The sequence below is a fragment of the Falco cherrug genome, chromosome 3 (genome assembly GCF_023634085.1).
Source record: "Falco cherrug isolate bFalChe1 chromosome 3, bFalChe1.pri, whole genome shotgun sequence".
Classification (NCBI taxonomy): domain Eukaryota; kingdom Metazoa; phylum Chordata; class Aves; order Falconiformes; family Falconidae; genus Falco; species Falco cherrug.
In genome coordinates, this window is record NC_073699.1 from 117,631,380 (window position 1) to 117,641,123 (window position 9,744).

The following is a 9,744-nucleotide window of genomic DNA, read 5'->3' on the forward strand; positions in this document are numbered from 1 at the left end:
AGGAAATAAGCACGATGTTCATGCACTGGGCTTCCTTCTCTTCTCAGGAGCCCCTGGCCTCCAGCACATGCCCAAGACGGCGACAGGCAGGAGATGGCAGTACTGTGGAGGAGGAGCGAGACCAGGCCCGCCCGGGACGGAGGATCCCGGGACCGCCCTCGGCACAGCCGCAGCCGCGGGCGGCGACTGTCATGGCGGCCGGGCCCTGCTGCCCTTTGCCCGCGCACTGCGCGGCTACCGCCCCTCATTGGCTGGCTGCGTCAGGCGACGGGGATTAGCCAATCAGGCGTCGAGTTGAGGGGGCTTTGTTCTCTGCAGAGCTGAGGCGGCAGCTGCCGGCGGGGAGGTAGGCGCGGGCACTGCCCAGGCCAGGCTTTCCTCTGGCCCAGCCCTCTATAAACGGGACAAGAGAAATTTATGTAGTTAGAATTTAACTTTATAAAAGTGCGTGGATACCCTGTGTGCACTATCAGTCACAGGCTGTTAGCAACGCAGTAAAGACTCTGCTTTTAGAAATGCTGACAGGAACTTGCTAGAAAAAAATTTGGAATCAACATAAGTAAGTGTTAGAATATTTTTTTTTCCAATATTTATTGTATGTACTATAACACAAGCCTTCAATTCACCTTATTCCATTTCCTCAGCTGTGGGAGTGCGAGGTTTTAAGTTCTGAGTCCTGTGCTCCCAGTGCATTACAGGAGCCCTGTGGTTGGCTGTAGTCTCTGACTGAGCTGCGGCCCACTGAGATAATTAACTACCTGAAAGTGGTTAATTAAAAATCATGCTGAAACTACAAACTCTTCCTTTTCTTGCAGTTAATTGAGCGAGTTCTGTAGTGAGTTGGCTTGTGTCTCTGTAGGATCAGTTAGATGTCGTGGTGGCTGTTCTAGATGAGAGATGAGGAGAGGAGATGGGACTTGCAGGGTGTACTGGACTTGTGGAGGAATTTGCCAAAGAACACTATTGATGCAAGAAATGTATATGACTTTAAGGGTAGAGTGGTGAAGTGCTTGGAGAGGACGTGCGCTGGTGGTTACTAAGTTTACAAATCCCAAGTTAAGAAAATCCCTTGAACTGAAAATGGCTGGAGTCTGGGAGAGCATGAGGGAATTCCTATACAGGCTTGCCCTGTTCTCGCTTTTCCCTGGGTATCTGTTAATGGCAGCTATTGGAGACAGGGAGAACCTTAATGTGAATCAATATGGCTGTTCTCAAATTCTTTACAGGGAGTTTTTGCTTGCCCAGCAGTAACCTCAGGCTACAGATTCTGCTAACAGGAAAGGAAACATAGCATGAAATGAGACATGAGACCAAACAGTGGCTCTTTATCAGAGTACCTACTGGGAATGCCATTCTCTGCTCTCAGGCAGAACGTTTCTTCCATTCTCCCTGAGATTGTTTTTTAATCATTTTAGTACTGAGCATTTTTCAGTTTCTCTAGCAAGTGGAGGTCCTCTGACCCAAATGACTGAGAAAAAAATTACTATAAAAAGCTGAAGAGACTCCAGAATTACAAAGGTTGCTTAACCGCTAAGGGAAATTGCCCTTACAAACAAGCAGCCGTTAAGCATCCCAAGTTTATACAAGCAGCAAAGCCTTTCTAGAGTAGATCCATGATCTAAGTCACCAATGTCCCACTGAAATTAAAGGGACTTGTCCTCTTTTATTACCTTAGCATAAGATAAACAGGAGTTTAAGCAAATCTTGCACCAGCCCTGAAAAAAAAAAAAATGGAAAAAACCTGACAACTGTACTTCCAGTGATTTCACTTTTATTTCCTTAGAACCACGTTAGTGTATCTTTCTTTAAAATTCACAGTACAAAACCACTGCATATCTGAAAAGGCAAACTTCTACTATCCAAGTGCACTACAGATGCTCTGTTCACTATTCTACTCTGTATGGCTGTGTGTATTCTTTAAAACTAATCATGCGTTTCTGAACTATAAAAAGCAGTAACCTCAACTCAGAAAACAAAGCTCTTGTAAATAGGTTCTTCAGCAGGAAGAATTCCACTTGTTTTCTTCACTCCTTTCTTACCAAGTTTCTGAAGTGTATATACATGTTAATTACAGTGTCAATAAAAATGTGATTTACATTTCTTAGCTGCTTACTTTAGTAAGACTTTTTCAAGGCAAACTAGCAATACTCGATTTTTAAAAATCTATGTAATACAGAGTCTTTGTAGAACTGTAAATTGGTTCACGGTTTCATTATGAAGAGGAGCTCTGAGCAAGTCTTTGATGAAATATAAACCGATTCTTCTAAATAGTTTCCAGATAATAAGCACTTTCTGGATGATATTTATAAACAGTTACACTGTTGCATATCTGTAAGTACAAAACAATTTGACTGTAGTCCAGATTTTGCTTCTTGTAATAGAATTTTAGCAATATTTAATTTTAATGAAAGTAATAAACCAGCTTTAGTTGGACACAAGTAATTTAATCTTGAATACAACAGTAACAAATACACAAATGTATCTACCTAAGATTTGGTTTCACCTTTTCATCTACCTCATCTGGAGTATCATCATTAACGTGTCGGACAACCAAGTTATACGGTTCCTCCTCCAATGTCTCTTCATCTGATTTCTGTTCCTCCTCCAAAGCCCATTTGGGACGTTTGTTTCCCGTGGAGGAGACAGGAGAATGTCCTCCATCTAAATCATCAGGGATGCTGTCAAAATTAGTTTCTGCTAGACATTTATGGCACAGTCTGTAGCGTCTTGTTCCTTGCTGAACAACACATCCTGTTAGTTCAGTTACGTGACGCTTGCATTTTCTGCAGATCAGTTTGCCAGCTTGATGTATCTAAAGAGATTTAAAATTTGAAAATGTCAGTGTTCATCCAAAAGCAGATTTTTTTAGGAAAATAAATTCACTGAATCATTCTTAAAAAAATATTAAAATTTAAAATACAATTTGTTGATTTAAATAATAAATAAAGTTGATGTGCAGCTAGGAAGCTTTTCTGGTATTAGTTCTGGAAATGACCAAACAGCTGGTACCAATGAAATCCTGTGGTGGTTTTTTTTCTAGGCTGAACCTCCAACTGAAATGGCGTACCGTTTGGAAGTGGTTACGTAAATGCTCCAGCCGGGTGAACCTTTTCCCACATGCTTCGCAGGGGTATGGTCGCTCCCCTGTGTGACACCGAAGATGACGCTTGAGGTCTGCGCGTCGTTTCACCGTGTGTGTGCAGAAGGGGCATTTGAACCGCATCCGAGGTAGGTCATCTGTTATAGAGAAATACAGGTATAATGACAAATAGCAGTAGTCTTTCTTTATGTAGTATGATTATTTTTCAGCTTAAATAAGCAGCAGTTCATTTTTCCCCTGGTCTGTCGCTAAATAGGAAAAACCCCAAAATATAATACCCCAAAACAGTATTTCTTATAGAACATGTGAAATGGCCATTTGATAGTGTATTCTTTCTTACTCGGGGTATTTTTTAGACGTACAGATGATCATAAATACATAGCTATTTTAGATAGTCATCACATCTGACTTTTCCATCAGCTAACAGTTCATAGCTTTGACATTTATAATTTCTATGTAATATACTAGGATGACCGACCACAGTCTTAAAAATAGGCAATTATAATATAATACAGGTACGTTAGTTTCCAAAGCAATGCACATAAGAATACACGTCAACTTTATTCCACCATCTCAGGCATGTGCTGTCAGTCCGTCAAGAGCTTAGATGCTTTATGTAGTGTGGCTAGAGAGTCACCGAGTTTGGGCTGGGTTGGACCTTAATGGAAATGCAGCATCCTGCCAGTGACGGGACCTTCTCTAGTGAATTTAGGTTGAATGCCTCTATTACTGCTTGGTACTGGGGATCTCACGAGAGAAATTCAGTCCTTCAGGTCCCCAATTCAATTACAGTTCTTGAGGCTTCATTAAACTCTGCTTGGGTCCAAATAAATCTGGCATGTATTGCTTTAACTTTACAGAATACCTGGGGCAAGCTCTCTGCTTCCAATTCTCATGCCCTGTTCTGGCTTCAACGTCTCTAATTCTGTTAGGTATTAGCATAGAGCAGATAAATAACCTGCAAGTCTAGCCATCGTTTTGGTTTTTCTGTAGCCATACAAATTCTCTCAAAAAGATCATCTGAATTCTTCCAGATAAAGACAAACTTTGCAAAACCATATGTATTTTTTACCTTCATTCCAACTACTCATTACACCTAAAATTGTAGGCATTGAGGTGTACAGTTCTTCTGCCTTTAATTCCATGAACTCGGGAGTTCTTGAAAGTTCTTGTTCTAGCTGAGCCACAGACCACCTCTTCGGTATCACTTCTGATTCATGATTATATCCGTAATCATCATGATCGACATCATTCTCGGCATCAAATTCAACCTCCTCTCTAACCCGAGAGATGTGGCTGGAATCTGAGGCACTGCAACCTCCGCTGGCCCGCTCAACTTTGTTTGATTTATACTGCGCAAAATCGCGGGTCTGTGACAGCCCTAGGTGTTTTCGGCGCTTTCTTGCCGAGCCCTGTTTTCTGCCTCTTTTTGCTAGCTGTGTTTCTGCCCGCTGCAGAATCACCTGTGAGGACAGGTAGCTGCTGTAGCTACTCCAGGAGTTTTCATTCACCGTATTAGCCTTTTCATCCGGGATCGAATAGGAACGCTTGGGGTTGCTCTTTGCTTTCCTTCTTGACCGATAAAGAGACGGGTGGGCAGGTTCACTGTTTGTACTTTTGGTCGAAAGGCTGAGGTAATGATCCTTTTCCTTTTCATTAATATCCAGCGAGGACTTAATGAATGTCTTACAGACATTAAGAATGTCTGTCATCTGCAGATAGCTAGCAGCTGACATTACTTCGATCACATTCTGGCCAGTTAAAGACAATATGCCTGAATACACGAAGTCCAGGATGACCATAAATGTCTCTGGAGAGAAGACCTCAAATGTCGCTATTGTTGGCTGACTCGTCTCCTTCGAGCTCTGCGAGAGGAGCATTTTGAAATAGCCGCTGCTGGCAAACAGCACATTGCGATGTGCTTTGAAGACCTTGCCCTCCACCAGGATATTGCAGTCGCAGAACAAGTCTTGCTTACGCTGTTCGTTCAGCTGCTCTAGGAGGTGGAACTGATGGGAAGAAATCTCCATTCCAGTCAGGGAGGCAGAGGAAGGCGTGCTCTAAAGTAAAAAACAAGTACAACCATGACAATCTAAACTGATGTTAGGGAATCCTGCTTTAAAGAGATGAGCTCTATTTTAAAAAACAACAAAATCAGGCATGTTTATCTCCAAGCTCCCTGCAACCGCTACCCCGCATAAACAAGGTGAGAGAAGAAACTTAAAACTCTAGAAGAGGTGCAAAGATGCCTTGGCAGGGTTATGGCATATCCTGGAAGAATTAATATTACATCGATGAAGACGTGAATGGCTCACAGACTGCGAGTGGGCCCTTGTGCCGCGGGGAGAGCGCTGCTGGCAAGTGCGTGCCCGGGGCCGGTCCGCTGTGGGGCTGCATCCGCCGGAGCGCAGCGGGCCCGCACACGGGGCGGCGGCAGCGCCCCGCAGCCCTCCCGGCCCGGGCTGCCCCGGTATTGGCGGAGGCCGCCGTCACTCACTCGCTCGCCCGGCCGAATTGGCCGCTCGGGCCGCGGCAGCCCGGGACGCCCGACGGCGCCGGACCCGCCCGCCAAAGCGCGGAGGCGCCTCCCGGCCCGGGCCCCGCGGGCAGCCGCCCCCGCTCCCCGCCGCTCCCCTCCGCCCGCGCCAGCCCAGCCCAGCCCAGCCCCGGTGCTGCTCCGCGGGAGCTCCCCGCCACGCTGCCGCGGGCGCCCGGCGCAGCCCCAGCCGCTCCCGCCCCGGCCCCGGCCGCCCCCGCCCGCCGCCTCCCCGCGCTGGCAGCGCCCCCGCTGCGGCCCCCCCGCCGCCCGCTCCCGCGCAGCCCTTTGTTGCCGCGCCTGGCTCCTTCCAGCCGCGCCCGGGGCTGCAAATGGCGCCCGCCGAGGACGCTGTGCAGCCCGCGGACCGAGCAGCTCTCGGGGGCAGCTGCCAGCGGGCCGGCGCGCACGGAGCCCGGCGCCGTCCCGGCAGCAGCCCGCTCCCAGCCGCCTTCAGCCCTGTCGCTATGTACAGCACAACCGCTGCTCACCGGCTGGTCCTGGGGCGGGTGTCGCTGAGCCGAGGGGAGCGGGCGGTGGATGCGGGGTCCCCGGCCCCGCGTCGGGGCTCGCCGTGGCTGGAGGTGACGCGCTGGTCCCGCAGCCCCGAGCCCTGGAAGCCCGAACGTGAGAGAAACAAAAGGTATTTGCTGACGTGGGCGTTGGACAGAGACGCCCGAGGGCTGGGGACACAATTAAAGGGGCAACGCACCGATTGCAGGCGCAGCCCAGCGGCTTCCTCTGCCGGATCGCCCTGCAGCCGGGGCCGCTCGCCTCTTCCCACACCCACATGCTGCCCGGGAGGCCCACTGCCTCACCGCGGACAATGCGTTGTTACTGTTAAAAGGCCAGTCTGGGGATCTTTGTATGTGGTAGGAAGGTGCCACCCATCTCTAGTTCTGTGCCATAGGATCTATTACATTACTCAATATAGCAGCATTTGTATAGCCAGTAAGTTTTGTATTCTGGCAATGGAGATAATCCTAAACCAAAGTACTGCAAGTAGGAGTGCAATGCCACAGATTGTCCTTCTTTTCCCTTCTGTGTTGAAAATCAAAGTGGGATGCCCGTTGGAAGACAAGACACTTTCAATCCTGTGCCTGTTAGAAGATGAGCCACTTTCAGTCTTGTTCCTTGAAATCATTGAATAATTTTGAGAAGGGACCTCAGCAAGTCATCTGCTACAGGCCTTTCCTCAAAGCAGGCTCAGAACATGGTAAAAGAACAGTTCCCACTTGCACAGTAAAAAGTGTGAAGTTGGAGCGTGGCAGAGAACTTCATTAGTATTTAATTTAGTACAATAGCTAAGCCAAGATACAGAATTTTTTTCTGTCCACTCCTCCCAGTTTTTCCTTAAAGTTCTTTGTTCTGCGCTGCTACTGTTTAAAATTCTGGATGTACCAAAAAAGATGCCTTGGTGCATTTCAAGAGTTAAATATGATGAATGGTTATGCTAACTCCAGTGTGGGAGGTTGTTTTAACTTGAACAGTATAGAAAATACTTAACTAAATGGCATTATAAGCTTAGCTTAGTGGCTTATCAGCCATCATTATTATAGCCGTCACTCAACAGACATACAGACTGTTGGTATAGATTTATACCTAATGGGAAAATTACACTGAAAGTCTGGAGGCACAGGCTGGATGATTTTAAGATCCTTTTCTTCAAAACTCAACCTTTTGGGCAGAATTAGAGAATTTTTCGTCTGCTACTTCATTCTCATACACGTTGTCTTCCAATTAACAGCAACCTTTAAATTGATTTCTGACTTTCACCAATGTTCCAGAAAAATTAAGAAGCAAGTGTTGGAATGTCTGTACTAGAACACTGAACTACTCATACAATTCTACTGTACTTATTAATGTAGAAACAATAAAATACAGAATTAATTATTTGGACTCTCTGGATTATATTTTACATTTCTCTGTCTTGCAAATGGTTAGAAGTCCCCACTGCCAGCTTGACCAGATTACATAGATACTGGCCTCAGCAGTCCACTGAAGTAGTTCCTTACGAATTTGTAAATGCATTAAATAAAACTCTAAACACACGTGCTTATTCCAGTCTGACTGGCACTATCTTTAGCCTCAAAGCTTCGATTAAAATATAATTTTAAAAAGCCTTTTTCTAGGATAAATCCAACTAAACAAGTTTAGCTGTAATCCTCAATGCAAATCTCAACTCCACTAGCCCCCAGCAGTTAAGGTTTTAGATAAACATTCAACTACCTAGCGCTGTTGTTGTGCTGACAGATGCTGATTGCTAGAGGGGGATCCTGGGGTCTGGGCACAGTCATTGGCTCAGCTGGAGCCAGTTGGTAGGTCAGGCATTTTTCAGCTAAACCAAGGTCCACGTAAATAATAAACGGGGCTGAAGATAGTGCTATTAGCCCCTGTGTAGGTGATCTGAAGTTCAAAGCCAAGTATTTCTGCAGACTAAGAGACCAAAATATAAGTAGACGTTGGCAGTGCTAGGTAATGGGATAACCTCTGATAGTGACCAGATGCTTCAGGGAAGAAGTATGTTCCATAATTTAATATCCAACAGATACTTCTTTTTTTTTTCCTAAGTTACTGAGAAATGGAGGGGGATCCCAAAATCCTGGAGGGTGGAGTATTTCTTCTGAAGAGCCAGGAGTGAAGGAAGGATGATACATGCAGCAGTGTCAGTCCTCTGCTAGAGATCTCTGGGCTTACAGATATTTTCAAAGCTCACGCTAAATATTTTTGCCTTTTTTTTTCTTTTTTTTTTTTAAATCTCAATTCTTTAGAACTGGAATAGAATATATACCAAAAGGTTGGAAAGGGAGATTCATTCTGAGGTTGTTTCGGGGGGTCTGCTTTTTTAAATTATTAATTTTGGAAAAAAAACCCAAACAAAAAACCCCCACAGTTGAACCTTTAAGATAAGGACAAGTGTCATTTTGGGGGATAGTAAACACAGAAGTTTAGATAATTTAATGGAAAACAAAACAATGGGATATGATGTGAAGGAGAAAAACTAATAAAGTCATAGGTTTATGTAGCAGGTAGAATTCTATAAGAAATACCTGAAAAGGGTGAAAAAAAAAATTTTTAATTCAGTGTTTTAGCCTTTGAAAGGATGGCAAGATAATTATCAGAAAATAAGGACAGAAAATAAATGTGCGACACTAAACAGAGAATGATGAATCTGTGTCTTCACTCTTGACTGTGGTTTTGTGAACACTATGATAAACACAAGCCAAGCAAAAAGAATCACAGAATCATAGAATTGTTCAGGTTGGAAAAGACCTTTTAAGATCAAGTCCAACCATTAACCAAGCACTGCCAAATCTACCACTAAACCATGTCCCCAAGAGGCAGGCTTTCAGTGACAGCGGAGAGCAAAGGACAGATGTTAGGATTGCACAGAAAGTAACGAGAGGTATACAAAGAGGAATGTCTCTTGAAGTGGACATCCCTCCAATGTTAGTCAGATGAAACAAGGCATGGAAAAGCAAGTGATGAGAGGCTGATGTACTGAAAACCAGTGAATAATCAAAACGTGCATTAAGAAGTAGTATTTAAGAGCAGTCAGAGCAACATGAAGATGAAAGAAGTACAAGGCAAAAATAATAATAAAAAGCAAACCCCAATTTGAGAGGAATTACAAAACTGTTGGTCATAGGGGAGCTGTGAATGTCTCTAGTCCCACCTCCAGCAGGAAGGCAGCCAGCCCAAGATCAGATCCAGATGAGATCAGCCATGGCTCTGTCTAGCCAAGTCTTGAACACCTTCAAGGACAACCATCTCTGAGGCTGCTTTCTGAATAGCCCATTCCAATGCTGCACTACAACTTAAACCTCTATTAGTAGACGTCAGTACAGTTCCATACAGCCTTCTCTAGCATTTAAGGATAAAATCAGCGTTTTTTTAAATAAAAAAACCCCAATCTTGTAACCTGACAAAGTTCTAAAAGCAACACATTCACATCAGTTAATTGTCAGGGAATTTAAATTCTGTGGGAACCCTATATGGTCTTTACTTTCCTCCTTGAAAAGAAAGAAAATGTTACTTCTGCTAATGAGCGGTATATGATCCTAACAGAAACATGAAGACGACAATCATCAGAGGCAATGCAAGAAGA

The 9,744-nt window shown here is 44.8% G+C and overlaps 1 protein-coding gene across 2 annotated transcripts; it reads right to left on the reverse strand.

Moving 5' to 3' along the window:
* Nucleotides 1-2,423: 2,423 nt before the first annotated feature.
* LOC102053962 (zinc finger and BTB domain-containing protein 8A-like) lies at nt 2,424-8,026 on the reverse strand. 2 transcript variants are annotated; one of them, XM_055705697.1, is made up of 5 exons: nt 6,349-8,026; nt 6,128-6,249; nt 4,173-5,160; nt 3,068-3,237; nt 2,424-2,812 (listed from the first exon to the last, which is right to left on the reverse strand). In XM_055705697.1, the coding sequence occupies exons 3-5, from the start codon at nt 5,128-5,130 to the stop codon at nt 2,483-2,485; spliced, it is 1,458 nt and encodes a 485-aa protein (XP_055561672.1). In that variant the 5' UTR covers nt 5,131-5,160; nt 6,128-6,249; nt 6,349-8,026; the 3' UTR covers nt 2,424-2,482. The 2 variants fall into 2 exon arrangements, with proteins under 2 accessions (XP_055561672.1, XP_055561671.1); XM_055705696.1 differs by having other exon boundaries at nt 6,128-8,026.
* Between the last annotated feature and the right edge of the window lie 1,718 nt (nt 8,027-9,744).

What these genes read in the sequence shown, in the direction of transcription:
- LOC102053962 (XM_055705697.1), bottom strand. Translation starts at nt 5,130, where the DNA reads ATGGAGATTTCTTCCCATCAGTTCCACCTCCTAGAGCAGCTGAACGAA. An exon ending in AATGAGTAGTTGGAATGAAG is followed by an intron (nt 3,238 to 4,172) that starts GTAAAAAATACA and finishes TCTCTATAACAG; the next exon opens with ATGACCTACCTCGGATGCGG. An exon ending in TACGTAACCACTTCCAAACG is followed by an intron (nt 2,813 to 3,067) that starts GTACGCCATTTC and finishes AAATCTCTTTAG; the next exon opens with ATACATCAAGCTGGCAAACT.